General features: G+C 37.2%; 2 protein-coding genes across 2 annotated transcripts; both read left to right on the top strand.

Moving 5' to 3' along the window:
* Positions 1 to 1,125: 1,125 nt before the first annotated feature.
* tbc1d17 (TBC1 domain family, member 17) lies at positions 1,126 to 12,980 on the top strand. Its single transcript, XM_055052080.1, has 17 exons — positions 1,126 to 1,231; positions 2,826 to 2,921; positions 2,996 to 3,073; positions 3,153 to 3,255; positions 3,851 to 4,034; positions 5,144 to 5,258; positions 5,345 to 5,512; positions 6,242 to 6,367; positions 6,442 to 6,545; positions 7,062 to 7,156; positions 7,242 to 7,358; positions 8,141 to 8,241; positions 8,430 to 8,529; positions 9,958 to 10,055; positions 10,749 to 10,865; positions 11,717 to 11,803; positions 12,384 to 12,980. Exons 1-17 carry the CDS (start codon positions 1,205 to 1,207, stop codon positions 12,534 to 12,536), a joined length of 1,869 nt encoding a protein of 622 aa, XP_054908055.1. The 5' UTR covers positions 1,126 to 1,204; the 3' UTR covers positions 12,537 to 12,980.
* A 1,323-nt stretch (positions 12,981 to 14,303) lies between these two features.
* ccndx (cyclin Dx) lies at positions 14,304 to 21,312 on the top strand. Its single transcript, XM_055051895.1, has 6 exons — positions 14,304 to 14,435; positions 18,707 to 18,773; positions 19,722 to 19,903; positions 20,152 to 20,367; positions 20,512 to 20,817; positions 21,163 to 21,312. The coding sequence occupies exons 1-6, from the start codon at positions 14,304 to 14,306 to the stop codon at positions 21,310 to 21,312; spliced, it is 1,053 nt and encodes a 350-aa protein (XP_054907870.1).
* Positions 21,313 to 22,172: the final 860 nt, after the last annotated feature.

Here is a 22,172-nt window from a genome sequence, read left to right as displayed (position 1 = left end):
CATTTTATTTGGAAATAAGATTTTTAAAAAATGATTTTCAATGTCTTATAAACAGTCATTTCAAGCTTAGTCTCTTAAATTGTTTCTATTCAGTTTAATTCAGGAGTTCCAATTTCATGAGACGGATTCGCCCAATTTTCAGATTAACTTAAACAAACAAGCACATAGTCGAGAAAGTAAATTTAAATAAAAAAAAGAGAGATGTCTCTCTATTACGAGGTTTAATTGCACACAGTGATAAATTCAATTTGTTTATTTCTTTTAGTTGCGACAACTCTGGCTTGCAGAAAATTAATTAGATAACAACAACAACAATAATAATAATAAAATACAACGAAGGAATAATACGTAATTTTTTCCTGTCCAAAACGATATTAACTCAACCTATATCAAAATTAAATTGTAACATCAGAAGAACTTCCTGTCTTTTCCTGGTTTGTTTCTGACTTGACGCATCTCTGACGTTACCTGTTTACCGACGTGATGTGTTTGTGAACGAGCACGTTTTCTCTATTTGCTTGTGCACGAGGAGCAGCCTCTTTTCGCTTATGGTTAAAATACAACACAGACCTTCACGCTGCAGACACATAGCAACAAATATGGCCAGATCGCGCAATATATTTTAATACAATAATATACTAAACTAAAAATATAAAATAATTTCAAACAATGACATAAATGTTCCGTGATCATAATAAAAATAAATGTGCATATCAATGTCAACAGTAATTCAAAGTGTAATCAAACTACATATGTATTAAGGTGAGATTAAATTTCATAATGAGGTTGAAAGATATGAAGAAATATAATTTAAAAATTAGTTTTTCCGCCAGTATAACTTATAATTGTATTTAGTTTATTTATACTCATATTTTTTCATTTTAATTTTCTTGATTATAATAGAGGTAACAGATAAACCTTAATAATATTAATAATAATTTTAAAAAATAATAAAAGGTTTGCTGCCATCTGGTGGCAGAATTTAAACAAAGTTATAACTTGATATATTCTGTTGAAATATTGATATTAAAACCTTACAATCTCTTACTGGTTGTGTATTATAACGTTGTGGGCTCATTAAACAAGCGAGCTTGGCTCTTGCGTCACATGACCGCCTCTCGGTGGGCGGGACGTTTCGTAAACAGGAAGTGTGACGTCACGTTTGTTTTGGAAGAGGCGAAGCAGCGACTCAGGCGACGAGAAAATGGGGGAAAACGTGGAAGATTACAAGGTATTTTTTTCGTTTTTCTTGAATATTTTACTTTTATAGTTTCTCTAACGAATTTGTCTTGCTAACACAAAGCTACTGTTGAGGTGTAAGGTTAGCACACCAGCTCGGTGACGTTGAAACAGGAATCCAGTTCACTTTCCGCTTCATCTTTGACAATGGGCTTTAAATAAAAAATGGAAACCTGTCCCGTTGATCCACCATTTGATGTGATTCATCTTCTTGGTGGTGAAGCGTGCGTGGAGAAAACTGGGTGAAAACTGGTGAAGTCTAAGCAAGTTTTTCTTGAACGTGTTGGGATTTTGATCTGACAGATGAGTCACTGTAATCATGTGACATACCTTTCCCATTCCTATATGTCAAACTCCAGTCCTGGAGGGCCACTGCCCTGCAACTTTTAGATGTGTCCCTGCTGCACCACACCTGAATAGAATAATTAGGTAATTATCAAGGCTCTGGAGAACTTATCTACACAAGAAGGAGGCAATTAAGCCATTTCATTCCACTGTTTTGTACCTGTGGTACATCTAAAAACTGCAGGACTGTGGCCCCTGAGGACTGGAGTTTGACATGCTAAGATGTTGAAAGTTAAAGTTATTTAATCATGTAAAAATGTACTGTAAAGACTGAGTATGATTTTAAAAAATTACCCACATTCTCTGTAATGTATCCAACAAACACGCAAACAACTTCATAAAAAAATTAATAAAAAAATAAAAAAAAAAATAAAAAAGGCAGTTATCTTAACCTTAAAATGATTAATTTGTATCACATTTCTATATATTGAACTGGTTTTTCTAGTGAAGTATCTTAGGGTGACATTAGTGCTAATTGGCAGTAAATATGAACTATAAATGCCACCCAGTTAAATTTTATTCATCAGGCTTCTTGTATCAGCTTTGCTTGGCAAAATTTCCCTGCAAATTTTAAAGTGCTCCAAATTCACATTAAAATCCTAGGTATATTGGGTATTTTTACACTTTTTTGTATTGTAATCCAAAAGGACTACAACTAATGGATACAACCACAAAACAAAAAATCCAGCATAAACACATGATTAACTCAAAGGTGCTTTAAGATTCCATTGATTTACTTGGTTTTTTAATCTTTTTTGGCTCAAAAGCATATTTATATAGTATGATTCACTATGACAAACAAAAGGGCTTAGTGTCACTTCAAGGCAAAGAAAGTGGCTGATGAAAGAATACAGGATGTTGAAATACAGATAAGGTGTAAAATGAACACATTTTGTCAAAAGTTCAGTTATGGTGCATTAAAGATGGAAAAAAAATTTTAATTAATGATAATTATCAACCATAATGTGTTGGTGGGCTTTAGAAAAAGGAAGATGAAGCCATGGAGCCGTAATTATTATCTGTGATTAGTTCATTGTTTCCCAGAAGTGTCACTTGTTGGAATAATCAGGTTATTTCTCCGTTTTGGTCAAAAACACAAAGGTCATATTAGACTTTGTTTAATTTCATGCGTTTTCACTATATCAGACAGTTTAAAACCAATTTATTTGGACACTTTTGTCCAGTCAGTGTCAGCGTTGGCTCACTGTCGAAGTTCAACCGAGGATTTCTTTTCTTCTCAGCTGATATTTGAGAAAGAGGGCGTATACCTCCACACAAACGCCAAGAGGAGCAACCAGGAAACCAGCATACCGGGATTTATTCGCATTGTGGAACGGGTAGGCAGATCTGCTGAGAGAAAAACAAGAATCCAGAAAATTGCAGGATGAACTAATGTTTTTATGTTCTGCAGGCCGGACAGCCTGCTTTAGAGTGGAGCCCCCTAGAGGATGAGGGTCGCAATGCGCCTGCCGTCCTCTACAGCAAAAAGGTCAACAGAATACCTGCGAAAAATCTCAGAAATGTTTGTATTTGTTCTAATTCTCGTTGATTTGTCTGTTTCTAATCAGGATGGTGAGGAGGACACGAACTTTGACCCTGGGTATGAGCCTGACTGGGCAGTGATCAGCACTGTGAAGAAAGATCGCGAGCACGCCCCCGTCAAAGACTCAGGTTTTACTTCCTGTTTCCTGCAGTTATCGCTATGGATGTGAGCTATAGATTAATACATTAATCTAAATCTGATTGGTGTTATTGATCAAACAATGATTAATTGATAAGCAGCCATTTTCTTAATAACTTGGGTTTTTAAGATCCTTCAAGGTTTGCAGCAAGACGCTGCATATCTTCTATAAGTCTGTTTAGAGTGCCATCTCTTCTGCCGTCATCAGTTGGGGCAGCAGACTCAGAGGCAGAGACTTGAAAAGGCTCAGCAGCCTGATGAAGAAGCCTGGTTTTGTTCTGTTCTGGTTCTGTTCTGTGCACGACTGTGGAACCTCTGGAGATGATGATGCCAAGAAGGATTCTTCATAGGATCAAGAAAATTATGGACAACCCTGACTATCCCCTTCATGGGACTGTCTTAGGAAGGCAGAGTATCTTCAGTCAGAGAGTTCTTCAGATTCAGACTGTTGCAGAAGATGTTTCCTGCTGATGGCATTATGATCTTCAATAACTCCTTAAAGAATCTAAATGAATGAGTTACGAAAACATTTAAATTTCCTTTAGGATTAATGAAGTGTTTCTGAATTTCAATTTTGTCCCACAGGTCAGTGGGCGTTTTCCCTGCCTCTGTCGGAGCTCTACTCCCTCCGGAGGGCCCGCTTCTCTTTGGGTCGGAACTTCATGGTGCTGACCAGCAGAGGAGGACACCCGCTTCCCCCTCTGCACTTCCACAGAGGCGGAACCAGGGAACTTCTGCGGGCTCTCCACCGTTACATTGTCCTGGACCAGTGAGTGTGGCCAGCACAGTTAAAAATATCACGGGCTCTGTGATTATCAGAGCTGTCAAATGTCCGCTTTCATGGGAGATGGAAAGAAAAGGAGCACATTTACACAGAATAAATGTCTGAGAAAAAAACACTTGGAAATTTGTGAGTTTTGAAAGACGAAAATGTTACCTTTCTTACTTTACCGCTTTTGAATGTGACCGAACATTTTCGCTTTTTGATGCTGTTTTTCTGGAAAACTTCTGAGATTAAATTCAGTATTTCTTTAAAAAAGTTTCACAAATTTTTTACTTTTCAAGCAAGAAAATTTCCTTCTTTGGAAAATTTCTTAGCTTCATTTCAAGATTCCTGAGTTCTTCCAGCAATTTAAAAAAAATATTTTAGTCAGAAATTTTCAACTTTTTTAAACCAGAAATTTCCATCCTTTTCAATATAATTTTATCTAAAAATTGATAAATTTTTTTCTAGCAAATTTTTGACTTTTCAAACTTAGAAATTTCAGTTTTTCTCTAGAAGTTTTCTGAGATGTATATAAAAACTATTTTTGGTGGAAGTTTACTCTTTCTTTATTTTTAATCCTCAATATGCCGTCATACTTTTTTGCTCCGCCTGTTATCATCACGCAGAGTTCTGGGTCAAGCTTCTCCTCATAGATCGCCAGTAGGATGTTGATTTTATTTCCTCTTCCTGTTTGTTTGGAGATGTTTTGCATCGTTGTGTTGTCGGTTTATATCGCTGATTAAATTTGACCATAATCAGACTTCTGCATGATCAAAAGAAGAACAGTGATGTCACACTGCAGCGCTGTTTTTTTTCTGAAACCTCTCTAAATATAGGAAGTCACTTGAGTTGGCAACAGCAGGGCGATTATTGATAACTGTAAACGTCAGTCAAACCTTTCTCGCAGGAGAAAGGTTTGAGCAAAAGAGGTTGATTTTGCTCCCCTGTGGTTAATTTTTAGACTTCTGTTGGTGTAGATAAGCTAAGCTTCACATGTAAATCACCCATCTTCCAAAGTTCAGGACTTTGGGGTTGATAAATCAGTTCAGAGCAGTAGTCGTACTTTCTGCCACAGCGATTTGTAATACAGATGGTTTATGTTTCATCATCAGGTCACCTGTTGACGGACGCCTCTTCCTCGCCTACCCACGCGACTCGTCTTCAGCTGATTTTGGTCCATCTTTTGACAAACTGCACATCCTGGATGATGGCTCCGATATCGTCACGGTACTTTCAGGATCATCTCTCGATGTCTTGAGTCTGCCAAACGTTTTGAATTTTTCAGTAATGTTTTGTTTCTCCAACTGGAGCAGAGGTTCATCCATGACCCGTACGCCACCACGTTTGGGGGATTCTCCAAGGTGACCAACTTCTTCCGCGCTGCCCTCCGGCCACCAGAGGCCGCTGTGACGCAGAGCGCTCAGGATCCGGGTCGGCCGTCACAGTCTGATGATGAGCCCGGGTTTGAGCTCATCACCTGTGTAAGAAAAAGACGCAAAAGCAACACGGCACACTGCAAAAAGACAAAATCTTACCAAGTAATTTTGGTCTAGCTTCTAGTGCAAATATCTGGGGGCAGTTGAAATAAATAAATTAGTAACTTTTCAGCAAGATAAAGGAGCTTGATGTTGGTCAATAATTTCCTAAACATAATTTTTAAAAAAAGTTATAGTTGCACTACTATATTATTTCATAAAATAATAAGTAAAATAAACTGCTAATTTTAAGAAAATTATTTTTTTAAAGGAAAATTAATTTCCTTAAAATTGCTACTGACTTTATTCTCGTGATTTTTTTTTTTTACTTTACTCTGGTATTATTATGATTTTTTTTCCTCAAATTTTCCTAAGTTTTTCTCAACATATTCAACGTGAGCCGGATTTAGACTGTTGTGAGACAGGTTAGTTTTACCCTCCTGATAATGTGTTGTTGCAATAGAAGTCCTGCTATTTTATTATTGCCACAAAATAATAGTTTATTGTTAGCATACTATACTTTATTAGCATATTATTTTGACTTCATTCTTAAAGTTCTATGCCTTGTTCTCTTATGATGTTCTCATAATTTTATGACTTTATTCTATTAGTATACTAAGTGTACTAAGATATTTGCATAAAAATACTTGGTAGATTCTGTGTTTTTGCGGCAAAGAGTCGGAGAAGTGAACAGGTGTGAGCTGCTGGTGTTTGTGGCTGCTCTTCCCCTTGCAGGGCGTGGAGCTCGGTCCCAGGCCAGAAGTTACTCGAGGACGAGCTCTGGACCAGTGGGAGGAGTTCCTGGACTCTGAAGGCCGCGTGAACGACCCAGAGAAAATCAAAGACCTGGTGTTCAGAGGGGTACGACAGGACAAAGAGTAAAAATAATGTTCATTTGGAACATTACTGGAGCTAAATATTCCTAAACCTTGCAGGGCATCACTCCAAACCTCAGGAAAGAAGTGTGGAAATTCCTCCTTGGTTTTTATCCGTGGAAGAGCACCTCAAAGGAAAGAGAGGAAATTCTTCGAGTAAAAACGTTAGTGCTCTCAAATAATTATTAATCAATTATTCTGATAAATAATCAAATAAATAAAATTGGGACATTCTGCAGATTTTCACTTAAGCCTTCTTATACAATATTAAAAGACGTACATAAACAATTAAATTTCTTTCTTAAATAAGAAAAAGAACATTTTATTGCTTAAAATGCAATGACATCCTTTAGTGAATAACTGATCATTTGGAGCAAAGGATGCGTCTGCAGATAAACAATGCTTTATTTGCATTTTTGTTTTATTTATATTGCATAAAAAGGCTGGAATGAAATGTATGCAAATGTGGTATTGTTTTATCTGATTATTCAATTAATTATCAAGAATAATGAAACGATTAATTAATTAATGATTAATCTATTATTGAAATAACTGTCAACCAATTTAGCAATAGAAAAATATTCACTCAACCGTTAAAATAACTGTTAGCTACTGTTCTAGGTCTGTCACAATGAATCATTTCAGACTGTTGACGTAGACATCTTTCGTCTCATTTGCAGGGACGAGTACTTCAGGATGAAGGTGCAGTGGAAGTCTGTGAGTGAAGAGCAGGAGATGAGGAACTCCCTTCTCAGAGGCTACAGGAGCCTGATAGGTCGCCAAATAATAAAACATCTCTTTGTTTTGTTGTGTGAGCCCTGCAGCAGATTCCTGACCCTTTGTCCTGCTGTCCTCCACAGAGCGGGACGTCAACAGGACGGACAGGAACAACACGTTCTTCTCCGGCAACGACAACCCGGGCCTGACTCTGCTCCACGACGTTCTGATGACGTACTGCATGTACAACTTTGATCTCGGTGTGTTTTTATGAACTAACGGATTGCATTTTACATTCTGACAGGACAAATTCCTTCATTCTGATCAAAATTGAAGAATTTTTAGTGATGCAATGACTAGGCCATTTCATCCCGTTGATTCTTTACTTTTTCAGTCATTTTGTTGTAGATTTGCTGCTGTGTAATTCCTCCAGGAAATTGCGATGTTGCAACTATTAATCCAACATTGCAACCTTTTTTTCTGACCAATCACTGCAACTGTGCAGAATTTTGTCCAATCCCCTTACACTGCAAAAACATCAAATCTCACAAAGTGTTTCTTAGCTAATTTCTAGTGCAAATATCTTAGTGCACCTGACTTAATTTCCCAGTGGAGCTAGTACTTTTCAAATCAATATTAAGAAATTATTTACTGAAAACAAGCTCTTATATTTTGCTCAAAGTTACTTGTAAGTTAGTTTTGTCTTATTTCAACATGTAAGTAATCCTATTGACAGAATTTAAGCAAACCAAAACATTAATGGATTTGGCCAATGTTTGTCAACATGATAGTGATCCCCATGTGATACTGGTACTGTCATCATGCTGGTCACTGTACAGGCTAGCAGTAGCATGTACAGTGCAAACATTACAGCTAAAGATACTAACAGCCTTTTAGCTAATGTTGGCATTGTTGCGAATTTTCAGCATCGGAATGCCTGATTTGGGTCCAATTGATACACTTTGCCGGGACCCTTTTAAGTTTCTTCAGAAATGTTCTAGTTATTATTGTTATTAATGGTGACACTTTGATCATGATCCAGGTTATGTCCAGGGGATGAGCGACCTCCTCTCTCCGATCCTGTTTGTCACTCAAAACGAGGTGGAGTCCTTCTGGTGCCTGACGGGCTTCATGGACCTGGTGGTAAGTTGAGAACTTTCCCTTTTCTTTTCTCAGTTTCACGACAAAATGCTTTTGATTTGAAATATTCCCTTGGTTTTATTGACATTTTCTACTAATAGGTTCCCATTATGTCTTCCATGCTGTTGTTGAGTTGGTCATGTGTTTGGAAAGTACATTCTTGTATCTTTTTGCTGGTTGTGTTTTTGCAGCACCAGAACTTTGAGGAGTCACAGGAGGCCATGAAGCAGCAGCTTCTTCAGCTCAGCATTCTTCTGAAGGCTCTGGACCCAGAGCTGTGCGACTTCCTGGGTTAGTTCTGCTGCCATTCTGCTGCCATTTTCCCGTCAAACTGGGCAGTCTGGTAGCACAATGAGCCCCGGTCAGTCCCGGGGCATATCCAAATATTTGGGAAAAAGTAGGTTTAAAAAAAAAAGGGAAGAAACCAAACTATTCTATTAAACCGATAGTCTGCAACCTTTACAACCCACAGAACCATTTTTACCTTCAGTTGAGTTAATAAAACTTACCTAGAGCCCAAAATGTTCAGTTAGCTTTTGAAAAAAATCTGACAGAAAACCCTAAAAACTGTGATTTACACATGTTTTCTATGATTGGTTCCATGACAGCAGAGATCACTGATCTTTTCGAAACTTAGAGCCATTCCTTGGGTACCAATTAATGCAAAAGCTAGCAATTGACTACACACATATGGCATAACAAATTTGCTCAATTTACTTTTAATTCTATATTATTACTAATTAATGATATTTATCTATGCAAAAACATAGGTCATGTTAATTATCACAATAAATGTCAACAACGATTGAACAACGGATAAATATCAATATGCAACACTTTATATCAATCTCTGCTAGTATTTACGTTCACAAATGATCAATTTTACAAAATTGCGTGCACCATTTTTGCAAATATGATCAATAATGTAGCATTTCAGATTTTTACTTAAACAATTACTGAACTCAGAAGAATAAAAAAAAACAGACTTGCTCAAAACTGCCTTTGACTTCCGGGTTCGTTTTGCGCTGCTCGGTGGGTAATTAGCATGCTAGCTCGATGTGTGACGTGTTTGAAAATGTCTTTCAATATTGCGATGCTTTGCCGTTGCCACGCAAATGAGACACGCGCAGGAAAATTTCACAGTGATTAAAACATTCCTCCTCGTAGTAACTGTGCAAATTAGATGTTTTTGAGAGAAAATAATCTTACCGTCACTCGGCCTGCTAGCTAGCTTCCGCCAACTGTTGGTGGACGCCAACGGTTAAAAAAAAAATCCATCTAATATTCAATATAAAAAAAATATAGTGAATTTCAAATCTACACCTTGAAAAACAATAGCTAAAAATAAAAAAATATAGTAGTAAGCTGCTGTGCTCTATTTTAGCTACTCAATCAACTACTGCATGAATTAGCTACTCATGGAGTAGTTGATCATTAGATGTTTGTTCAATCATTGATAATTAATAATGATTATAGCATCAATTAGTATAAAAATATGGTTAAATGCAGGGCAGTATTTTATGTTTGCAGTGATATGCAGTTGCCTAAAAGAGACGGAAAAGAAGTTGTAAACATTTTGTTTTAGCAGTATTACAATAAATGCCTCATAGTAAGACTTTAAGAGCATATCAGCTGCTGCAAATATCTATATTTTAGAGAGGTTTTCTTTATTATTTCTTAAAACATTTGATCTTTGAATATCTTATTTTTGTCGCTCAGATTCACAGGACAGCGGCTCGCTTTGTTTCTGTTTCCGCTGGCTGCTCATCTGGTTCAAGAGGGAGTTTTCCTTTGAAGACATCCTCATATTGTGGGAGGTGAGTGTCAGATCGGAACCAAATACTCAAATTTTTGTCATAGTAGTGGCCTGATTTATTGTGTGAAGTGGGAGCAAAAGAATACAGCTGGTTGTCTTCAGATATCACGTATCCAGGATAGGAAAGAATTCGGCACAACTGGGTCATTTGTAGCCCTCTGAATGACTTTGTTTGGCCTCAGACAACCATTCAGAAATGTATTCACAGACAGTTGATGCAGATGGAAACTCTGTGAAAAAAATTTTTAGGGTGAGACTTCTGTAAATAGATAAGATATATTTCAAGTCATCAAAAGTTAGCTTAATTTTTTATTTAATCAAAATCTTACATCAGCTTTGGCTTGATTTAGATCAGGGTGTCAAAACCTTTTGTAACGAGCCAAAATCATCAAGCCACAAAGACTCGCAGAGGAAAGGCTTTAGCTGACAGCTAGACAAGCAAGGTTGGTGTTATCGACCAACTCACTCACTCTTCGGTTACCAAGCAACAACCTGAGTAGCTTCTGCAGCAGCAGTTTGAGGCTTTCCCACCATGCCTCATTACTGCTAAAAAGTAAACAACTACAAATAAACTGGTGATAAATCAGCACAGCACGATACATTTTTAAAAACTGAACCTCTGAGCTGCACAGCCAATCAAACTCCAGATTAAAAGTAAAAAAACTGCTTCCTGTTTGCATGGTTTGTCCTCCAGGTTCTCTGGACTCAACTCCCGTGTGACAACTTCCACCTGCTGATCGCCTGCTCCATCCTCGAGTCGCAGCGAGGGGAGCTGATTGGCTCCGACCACGACTTCAACACTATCCTCAAGGTCAGCTGTCGCCATCACTAATAGTCAAATGGTAGTTACAAGGTCCAGGGTACCGTGCTGCAAATCCTGGAAAATCCTTGAATTCAATTAGGTTTTTGATTTCTGCATAAAATCCTTGAAAGTGTTTGACATTCAAACTGCACAGTTTTGAAATAAAGTGCAGTTTAATAACCTAAATTTGTAAAACGTTATTTACTGTTGAAAAATCTCAGCGTCTGATGTTAAATCATAATGAAATTAAATTGTTTCAGGTTAGTTAGAATCCCCAAAATTATTTATATTCACTAATTGCTAGAAAATTTAGCCAGAACATTTTTTGGAGATTTTTTTGGGGGCGTTTCCTTATATTTTGTGTTTAATCATTTAATTTGAGCAGAAAGGTCCTTTATTTTAACACAATTTGTTTGTATATTTTGTAAAATATGACTGTGTATTTGGGCCTTTGTTAATTTCCAATAAAAAAAAAATCAAAAATTTTGAGATTGATCTCATAAATTTTCAAGAAACAAAACAAGAAAATTTCTGAGACTAAAAGTTGAAAATTTGCTTGAAAAGAATCCAGAAATTTTTTAATTAATTTCAGAAATTTTATAGAAAAAGTTTCAAACGTAGACTTTTGAAATTTAGGAATGTCCAAATTTTTTCTGGATAATTTCTGAGGTTACTTTTAAAACTTTGGATATTTTATTGCTATTTCCAATTTCATGTTCATTAGTGAATTAAAACTGCCTTCTGAAGTTCTTTTCAAAGGTTTTCCTCTCCAAAGTGATGCTGGAAAAGTTTGAAAACTTATCTTTGAAATGCTTGAAAAGTGCTTGAATTTGACTTTTTTTCTCCTAATTGGTTTGCAGCATATTAATGAGCTGACGATGAAGCTGGACCTGCAGAGCGTCTTGCTGGAGGCGGAGGCCATCTACCGGCAGCTTGTTGGCTGCAAAGTGAGTAAAACAGGTTGTCATCCAGTGAACAGTCAGCTGCTCTTTTTATTGGAACTATAATTTGTGGAGTTCTATGCCAAAAAAAGAAATGTAAATAAAACCCACCGTCATCAAAATAGTGAAGTCAACTAAGAGGTAGTGTTGTCTCAGAGAGGCTGAGAATAAATGCACACCACACTTATCAGATTTCTCAAAATGTTGAGAATCAAGTAAACATTTTAACTTAGTTTTTTGTGTCTCGTAAAAAAAATATTCTGGTAATATTACAAATGTATTCTCATATTAGTATGACTTTATTCCAGTAAATGGAATATTACGATGCCATTTTGGATAACAATGTCTTTATTCTCACTTTATTATGATTTTTGCTTGTATTACTGAAACTTTATTCTTGTAATATTCCAACTTTCTTCTCGCATTAATACAACTTTATTCTAATATTATTACTTCATTCTCATGTTGAAATTTTTTAAACATCTGACCCTGATACTCCAGAACCATGCACTATTTGATCAGTTTTTAGTGATTTAGTATAACACTAAACCTTTAGTAGATTTAATGTTATAATTGTCCCCTGCAGGATCTTCCCCGTCAGGTGAAGCAGGTGTTGGGTCTGTGCGGCCCGCCCAGCCCGGCGGAGGAAAGCCCAGACTCCCAGAGCAGCGAGAGTGAAGCCCTCCTGGGTCAGGCAGAGGGAGGCGCTGCTTCGTCCCACGTTCCCTCCAGCTCTTAAACCTCACCTCAGCTGCTCAAGATATTTATACATGAAGTGAACGTTAACAAATATAAAGACTGTTGTTATGGCTTTTCAGAGGCAGGGGGCGCTGTGTGACCATTCTACCCATACATGCAATGTTTTATTTTTAGTCTTTTTTTTTCTGTCCCTTGTTTCTGTTTTTCTTTTTTCCCATTTGATGCTGTCTGTTACTCATTATCAAACAGTTTCCTGTTGTTAATTTCCTTTAAATGAAAGTTTTTGCTATATTTTTCCCCAGTGTATCTGAAAAGCTAAGAAGAACGGTAACTAACTGGCAGGCCTGTGTTGGCGCTACATGTTGCCATTCTAGACCTATGCAAAGTTTCTTGCATGCCTTATAGTTTTCACTCTGCATAGTTTTATTTTAAAACTTTCTGTAACAAGCAATTATTGCATTATAAAATAAATGTTTAAATCAGACTGAGCCAAGCAAAGGTTTTTATGTGTGCATTATTATTTATCTTTGTGAAAATATAATCCAGGAAACCTCCCTAAAATAAAGCAAGAACATCTAATGTTATAAATGAAACTAGCAAATATGGGGTTTATGCAGCAGGAAAGTGGTCAAAAGTAAACCAGTAGGTCATTTTCTAAGTGTCTGAAAGCAATAAAATTAATGTTTGCAAAGACCTAGTCAAAGTATGAACTTAAATCTAGTTGAAAAGCTGTAATTGTACTTTTTCTGCTCCAAAATGCCCAATCCAGCTCAGTTAAAACAATTCTCCTGTGAAAGAGGAGAACAAGAATATTAAAGGTATTTCTTAACAAATGTTAACATTTGGAGACTGTTTTGTATTTTTTTAGGTTCTCTTTGTCTGACTTTAAAACTTGTTTAATGATGTAAACATTCCCAAGTGTCAAATATGGTGAAGGCAGCATCATGATGTGGAGTTAGTTCACTGTCAATAGGACTGATTCAGATGGACTAATGAAGAAGGGAAATTCAATTATTTAAATGTCACTTTGAAAGAAAAAGAGAAGGTAAATGAAGCATACCTTTAGATGAGTTAGAGAATTTCCATAATAAATGAAAGATTGTACATTTTTATAAATCCCATCAGTAAAATAATAACCCTACTGAAAGAAATTCTTGTTTAATTTGTAAGAACTACTAAAATAAAAGCTGAAATGGCTTCTTTAATGATCTACCATTGTGTCTAATGACCCACCATTACGTCCTTATGTTTTACCTCATTACGCCTTACACACTTACCATGGGGAAGAAAAAGTAGTTCCCATCAACCCTGTCTCATGTAGGCAAGATTTCAATAATTTAATTACTTTCCAACGTGCTCTTATTAAAATACATTATCTCGAATTACTCAGGTATTGAAAGCATTGATACTTGGATTTGAGAATCGATCTTAAAGCATAAAGGTCTGGTATCAAAAGTATCAATATTTCAGTATCCATCCGCACGTCACTAACGGACAGCGCGGTAGCTAGCACTCGCTAGCATTAAGTTATCTTTGTTACGTTACATAAATGCACCAAGTTGTTCAAGAACGTGTCTTATTCTTCACATCATTGCACGCATTTTTTCCAAAAAGTCAGTTACTTCCGAAATCTACCTCACTTGAGAACAATTTTAATCCTCCTCGCACTTCTGTTAATGATTTATTGAAAGCGCAATAAAAGGGGTAAGACAACAATTTAATCGGCGCTGTTAACTGGTTAAACCTCCGCCTCCCTTCCGACTCCCTCTCCTCCCCCAGCGACCAGCAGGTGTCTGTTTGAGGTAAAATGGGAGCTCTGTTCCTCTCTGTCCCAGGAAATGAGCTGGAAAATGAGGGGCGGGTCGCCACGCCTCCTTCTCAGGACCCGCTGCTCTCCTCCTTTGGCTCCTCTCCGTCTCCCACCCGCTCCATCCGCCATGTTTGAATACAGCTGCGACGTATGAATTTAGGAGGCCACTTAAACAAGCGGACGGTCTGTCCCTCTTTCACCGCCCCAAAAAACCCTCACTCTGTCCTTCATTCAAACTCAATCTGCTTTCAGCTCATAGGCCAGTGCTTCTCAATTATTTTCCGTTGCGCCCCCCCTAGCAAGAAGAAAACTATTCGCGCCCCCCACTCCCCACCGTGACTATCCATCTCTGCATAACATTTTTTCCTTATTAACATTAAAGACAAAAAGAAAGACATATGGTCAAACTTACAAAGAATAACTTTATTAAATTGTGTTTTAAGTCTGCAACAGAAAAGATTTTAAGTGCATCAATGCCTGAAATTAAAAATAAATAAATCCATGTCTACTGCTGCAGGCAGTATCAGCTCCTCTTCTATGGTGTGGGGCTTTTTGCACTGCGCAATTTGGTACGCCACCTTATATGATGCTAGCAGCGCTCGATGGTTTACTGAAGTAGCCTTCACAAAGCGGGATGACTGTTGGCAATATTCAGCACGTTTTCGCTGAAAAAACTCTAGCGGCTTATCGGCGTGATTGGGATGTAACGTATTTAAGTGACGCACTAATTTATTTGGCTTCATGCTGTCCGCTGCGAGCATTTTTAGACACAGCAAACGCACCGGTCTTTCCTCTTCTCCAACTGTAGTCACAGTGAAGCCAAGCGCTAAATACGCTTCGTCGTATTTCCTCTTCTTAGCTTTCGGTTGACTTTCTGTTGTCTCATTATCTTTGTCTCTCTCCGCTTTTCTTTTCATCCCTGTGAAAAACTTTTCATGTTGGGGGTGTTGAATAACGGAGGCCATAGACAGAACGCAGTTGGAGCTTTTTGTTGACTTAACACTGCTAACCAAGGCAAACCTGTTGTCTTGTAAGTCATAAAATGTTGCACTGTCGCAAACGTGACAGAAGTAACAATGAGAGCGCCACTGCCGCCTACTGTGCGCAATTACACTTTATACTAGTACGGCCAAAAAAAAGCCTGTTCCCCAGGATCACACGCGCCCCCCCAAGTATCGCACCGCGCCCCCAAAGGGGGCCCGCCCCACTATTTGAGAAGCACTGTCATAGGCCAACAGCTTTAAACCCAACAATATAATCTCCTTAATTCTACAACTGAGTAAATGTTGGAGGATTATCATTAGCTTAGTTTCCATTGACCATATCATTACACAATTTGACATCTTGAAAACAAATCCGCTTAATGGAAACCAGGCAATTTTGAAAAATCAGTTTTTTGATAAAAGAAAAAGTAATTTGGCCATACCGAAATTTATGAGTTTCGCAAAAAGCACTTTTTCTCGTCACACGAGTCACATGATCAGTAACCGGATGTTGCTCCCGACAAAAACCAAGAAGAGGAAGACCACAGGAAGTGTTTGGAGCTTTGTTTTTTTAATGACTTAAAGCGTGAACAAACTTTTTCACATATGATTTTAATTTGATATTTAATGGAAACATCACAATTTTTTCAGTACTGGTAGAATATTTACAAAATCTTGCACACATACTAGATCTTTTACATAAGATCTGTTTGTCTCATTAGTGAACTTAAAAGTGTCATGAAATTCAGGTTATTTAATTGTCTTTAATTTATTTGCTTATTTATTCCTTCTGGATTGTTTTTTTCTCTCTCTCATTTTTACTCAAAATATCTGTATGACCTAGATTAATTGAAACAAACAATAACAGTTATATAAATGAGAAAATAACTGCCCAGAGAAATGAAAAATGCATCCCAACACATATGTCAAACAATTCAGGGTTTTTTGTGACGCTTAGTTCTGTTTTACGTTTTGTCTTAAATGTATCCAGTTTAATTTTGTATGTTTTTTTCTTATCTTTGGTTAATTTGTTGTTGTTTGTGCTCTTCACTCATCTGTAGATCAACACCTCTGTTTGCCAGACCGTAATGTTTGTTTTGTATGGACTGATTAGAAAATAAACACAAAAATCAATCCAAAATATTGATAATATCAGGGGTAAGTCAGTATAAGTATCTGATCAATCATGACAAGACTGATATGTTAGTTTTAGATTTCCTTCAGATATTTAAGTATTTTTTGTAATTTAGTTTCTCAACTCTACTGTAAAAAAGATTTTGATTTGATTTGATCTCAAATCGTATATTTTATACTTCATTTAGAAAAATTTGCCCACAAATTTGTTGTTTTCATTGTTTCTGCTTACTATGTAAACATGTTATTAAAGTAGACTAAAATGCTTAAATGTCAGATATTTGTTGATATGTCACATTTAAATAATAGAAAGTATTCAAATTGATAATACTGACTTTGTATTTACTTGATGTTGAATCAAAATAACATTACACAGTATAAATTTCATAACGCTTGTTTTTATGCTTTTTGTTTTCAGCTAATTATTTAAGGTTTTCTCCGTCTTCACTTTTTGTTTTTGTTTAAATAACAACAATTTTCTTTATTCTTCTGCCTGAAGATTTTAAGTTAAGTTGTTCTGTAAATATTCTGTGCATTATTCTGACAGCATTACATTCAAAAAGTAAGCAACCAAAATGTTTATTAATAAATCTGGTTTGTAACAGTTTGAAAGTAAAAACAGTCTGTCTCAAATTATATTCACCATATGCTATTTTTTCAAACATATTTAGAAATAAAGTTTGATCAAAATGTTTAAAATCTGGTCCTAAAATGTGTGAATTTCCAGACAAACTCAGACAGAAGCAGCCATGTTTGTTCAGACGCAGTTAAAGGAGCGTATCCCTGTTTTGTTAAAACAACATGAATAATTGATGCTCGGCTGAAATCAAGTTGCTGCGTGATGTCAGCTCATCCCTCCATTTAACTCCCATTTGAAACTCGAGCCGCCATTGAGCTCCTAAATGTGTGAAAAGCTGAAAAGCCACCTGTAATGACTGTGTCAAATACAATCTGGATCTCTGCTGGTGAGCGTGACCCCATTGTGGCTCATAGAGGGCTCCCGGGGGACTGAGTGTGTCTGTGTGTGTGAAGTGTGTGTGAAGCGTGTGTGCAGTGTGTGTGAAGTGTGTGTGCAGTGTGTGTGAAGTGTGTGTGCTCAGCCAGCAGCAGGCAGAAGGTTGTCTGACACTGATTTGTAAAGGCTCATTGACCTGCACATACTGAGAAGAGAGGAGAGGATGGATGGATGGATGGATGGATGGATGGATGGATGGATGGATGGATGGATGGATGGATGGATGGATGGATGGATGGATGGATGGATGGATGGATGGATGGATGGATGGATGGATGGATGCATGGATGGATGGATGGATGGATGGATGGATGGATGGTTTATTCTTTTTAAAATTCCAACCTGATTTGTTTGTTTTAGATAGAAAAGACTTTTTATTTTTCATTGTTATGAAATAATAACATATAATAATAATGAAAAATATAATGTTTTGCTCCAAAAAATGTTTTTTTTATTAATTTTGTCTACTTCGTACTGTAATGCATTTACACTGATTGAACGTTTATGAATTATAGATAAAAACTCTGGGATGTTATTTGTTGCATTCCCTTTGAAAAGAATAAAACAAAGTTGATGGAGAACGGTGCTTTGAGGAACGCCTCAAGAGTTTCACATTTATGAAACAAAGTAGTTACAGGTTCTCTAAAAGTGTTAGTTTTCCATCATTTTCACCTGTTTCTTCTTTGCTTTAGGGAATGATAATTTGGACCATAGAGGTTAAATGTTTTTAGTTCGTTACATTTATTTTTATCAGATAAGTTTCACAGCTTTCCAGTCTGATAGTCAGACTGACCTTTTTTTGGGTTGGGGGAATATTTGAGACATCCATCAACCCCTCCAGCGTTCGACGTGTTTCTCTTCTCCCTCACGTTGTAAACAAACACCCGGCACCTTTTGTCATCCATGCCCATTGTCAGAGTCTGGAGATGACCTTTTCTTTGCTTTTCCTTCCTTCTCTCTTTCACCGTCGACGACAAGCTGTTGCTGTCTCCCTGCGGTCACTCCCTCTCTTGTCTGCTCCTCTTCGCTCCTCCCCTCGCTCTCCGGCTCCTTCTCCCCACCTGTTGAGCAGACCGTATTGTTTCTTCCTATTATATTCTGTCGCTCATGAAGACCCACGCCTCCTTTCCGTCACTCCCTCCGTTTTTCTCCCTGCTGGTATAAAACTCTGGGAGAGAAGTGAGGAGTGATGAAGAGTTGTCACATCTTTCCAAACTTCCAGATTTCCAAATTTCTCTCTTTTCGTCTTGGAAGTGTTTCCCCAGCAGATGGACCAAACGCTTCCTGTGTCTCTTTGGTGTGAGGAGTCAAAGGAGGATCAGGGTGAATCTCTAGGTAGGGGCGGATATTTATCATTTATTATTTATTAATTATCACAATAAATTTCTTATAATGGGTTATAGTTACCACTTTACAACAAGGCTCCCCTTATAGATGACTAATACATAGTAATTTATCTCTAAACACTTTATAAGCTATTAATAACTGCTTATTATTGATTAATAAACAGTTATTATGCTTAATTAAAGCAAAATCGACCAGTTTTTTGGCAAACACCTACATTTTTTAGCACATAATCTGATTCTCACCCTTAATTAATGCAGTTATTAATGATTTATAAAGTGTTGGTATTGATAACATATCTATCTATAAACAATTTATTAGCCTTAATTATGTTCAACTAAATATCTAGCTTAAACTACAAATTTTGTTTGTTAACGTGATATTAAGACTGGAGCTAAATATTTAGTTAGTAAGTTAAATATCTTGTTAGTCAACTTAATATTTAGCTCCAAACTAAATATTTACCTTGCAAACGTAATATAATATTTATTTAGGTTGGAGCACATTTTTAGCTTGAAGCTAATTATGTAGCTCCATATATTGCATCCATATCTTAACAAAATATTTAGTTTATAAACTAAACATGTAGCTTGCTAAAACAATCTTTAGTATATGAACTAAACATTAATGAAATGTGTAAATTGAATCTAAATATATAGTTTTCCAACTCAATATTTTGTGTGCTGATTAAATATTAGCTTACTAACTAAATATTTAGCTTCATAACTAAATATTTAGTTCATTAACTACACATTTGGCAGGAACTTCATGGTGAAGATATGACTTTGAAAAATGAGCTTCCATTTTTATTAAATGACTCAAATTATTGCTGTTTATTTGTGGCTGTGTAACTTTACAATTGCCTTCATTATTTATTGCTTGGTGCCATAAAACATGATGATGAAACTTTAACTTCCTGTCGGCCGTTCCTGCCTGGAGGCCAGAGCGGCTCCAGGGGCTCACCTCAGCTCCGAGCCCGCTGGGACCCCTCCGTGTCGGGGCATCGAGTGGTGCAGAGGCTGCTCCACCTGGAGAAGCGCTACATGCCCTCCATGCTTTACGTCACGCTCATCCAGCGGGATCCACAGCGCCGGGACGAGCTCGCCAAGTGGGCCCTGGAGGTGGGACACTCTCTGATGGCCCCACTTCCTAACTTTCAAATAGAGTTTTCATGGAAGTGGATTAGAGCCACTGGTGGAACAATATACAATTCTGACTTTAATCTGAATTTTTCTGAATTGATCTTCCAATTGAATTGAATTCTAACGTTGATCTCAGAAAATTAGTTTAATTTTCTAAATTCTTGGAATTGGTTTTTTGGGAGTTTTTTGCTTCCTGTGACTGAAAAGCTGACCTTTCCCCTGTGCAGGTGTGCTGTGACTGTGGATGCGACGAGGCCGTCTTCCCGCTGTCTGTCTCCCTGATGGACAGGTATCTGTCTGCTTACCTGTCCCTGCCCGCCTCACCGTTCTGTCTAGCTGCAGGATGCATCCTGATTGCCTCCAAGCTCACAGAGTGTGAAACCGTCACAGCTGACGCCCTCTGCTCAGCCGCCGAGTTCAGCTTCCAGCCTTCAGACCTGAGGGTGGGTGGATGGATGGTGGATGTTTTACTGGTTGATAGGTGGATGTTCATTGGTTGGTTGGTTTGATGGTTGGATGTTTTACTGGTTGGATGTTTTACTGGCTGATTGGTTTATTAAACTGGTTGGCTCTGATTGGTCCATCAGGAGATGGAGCGCGTTGTTCTCGCCGCGCTGCGCTGGGACTCGGCAGCAGTGACTCCTCAGGACTTCCTGCCACATTTTCTCTCCTCCATGGAGGAACGAGGAGAGTCTGAGCTGCTTTCCATGCTGAGGCGGCACAGCGACACCCTGGCCGCCCTCTGCGTCTGTGACTCCTGTTTTCTGGGAGCCCCTCCCTCACTTATTGCTGCAGCGTCTCTGAACTGTGCACTGCGAGGTCTGGTCAGCAAGGCGTCGCCTCAGCTGGCCGCCATGAGCGAGACGCTGGCCGAGCTGTGCCAGACGGATCCGGTAAGAACTTCTTGCATTGATCCTGTATTAAAATGTTTGGTGGGAGTAATATTGACTATTTTAAGGTAATGGGTTTTTTGTTTGTTTTAAAAGTCAAGATTTTTTTTAAGTCACATTTTTGTTTGTTAGTTGGTTTGGAAAGTACTTTTTATTTAGTTTTTCGCTAAAGTAACATTTTGTTTTGTTTGTTTTCAAAGTAATGCTTTTTTGATGTTTGTGTTTAAAGTGATGTTTTTGTTTGTGTGTTTGTGTTTAAAGTGATATTTTTGTTTGTGTGTTTGTGTTTAAAGTGATATTTGTGTTTGTGTGTTTAAAGTGATGTTTTTTGTGTGTTTTGCCCTCCAGGCAGTGTTGCAGTGCTACTGTGAGATGATCGAGTTTGCCCTCAGGCAGCGGCTGCGGAGCGGGCTGCAGCCCGGTCCCACTGAGAAGGACGAGGAGGTGGAGAACGAAAGGCCCGGGACGCCCACTGACATGAGAGAGATTGATCTCTAAACATTTAATCAAACAAATCCTTGAAATATATCAGTGAAACTGATATAAATCCATTCAGAGCTTAACATGTCCTAATTTATTTTATGTCTTATTTATTTGTGAACAGTGCACCATGTGCCATGTATGTTATGTTATGTACCAGTTATGTATGTTAATTTTATTGTATGTATTGGTGTTGATTTGATGTTTCATATTTATGTCTTTATTTATAATCATGTGCAATTCACTCTTCTTTGGTGTTAATTTATTATGATTAGCCATAACTTTATGCTTTTGAAAAATAGAAGAAAATGGCAATAAATATATTTTTAAGACATTGAAAAAGGGGAGGAAAATTACTCTTGATATCAAGGACATGGAACGGAAATAATATTGGAATATTCTAATAAAATGTTGAAATAAACTCTATTTCCTCTCAAGGAGATGTTTCACAGTTTCTAAACATTTTTGTTAAGATTTTGAGCTACTGTCCTACAGTGGGGGAAATTCAGGAGTACAAGTAGCAAGATAAAGATAAATGAAGAGATGCATCTTCAAAATGCAAAAAAAGAGAAAAATAATAAAGTTGCAAGAAAAACAATGTTGGATTGTTATTAAAAATAACACTCAGATCAAAATAAATGTACAACTGAGTAGAATAATAATAAAAATATATGTACAACATTAAAAAATAGCAACAAAGTAATTAGAAGAAATTAAAATAAGACAGCAAGTAACAGCAGGGATGTTGCACGAATAATCTGTTTCAGTGTGTTATTCATCTATATGATGATTTATGACGCTAACAGGTAACAGATACGCTGTTGTCTTTATTTTGTTTGCCTTCAAAACTTGTTTGGATGTCATTTAAATTAAATACA

Source organism: Poeciliopsis prolifica, unplaced genomic scaffold, assembly GCF_027474105.1.
Source record: "Poeciliopsis prolifica strain line A6 unplaced genomic scaffold, Auburn_PproV2 SCAFFOLD034, whole genome shotgun sequence".
Lineage (NCBI taxonomy): Eukaryota > Metazoa > Chordata > Actinopteri > Cyprinodontiformes > Poeciliidae > Poeciliopsis > Poeciliopsis prolifica.
This window is presented reverse-complemented; position numbering and strand designations above follow the sequence as displayed.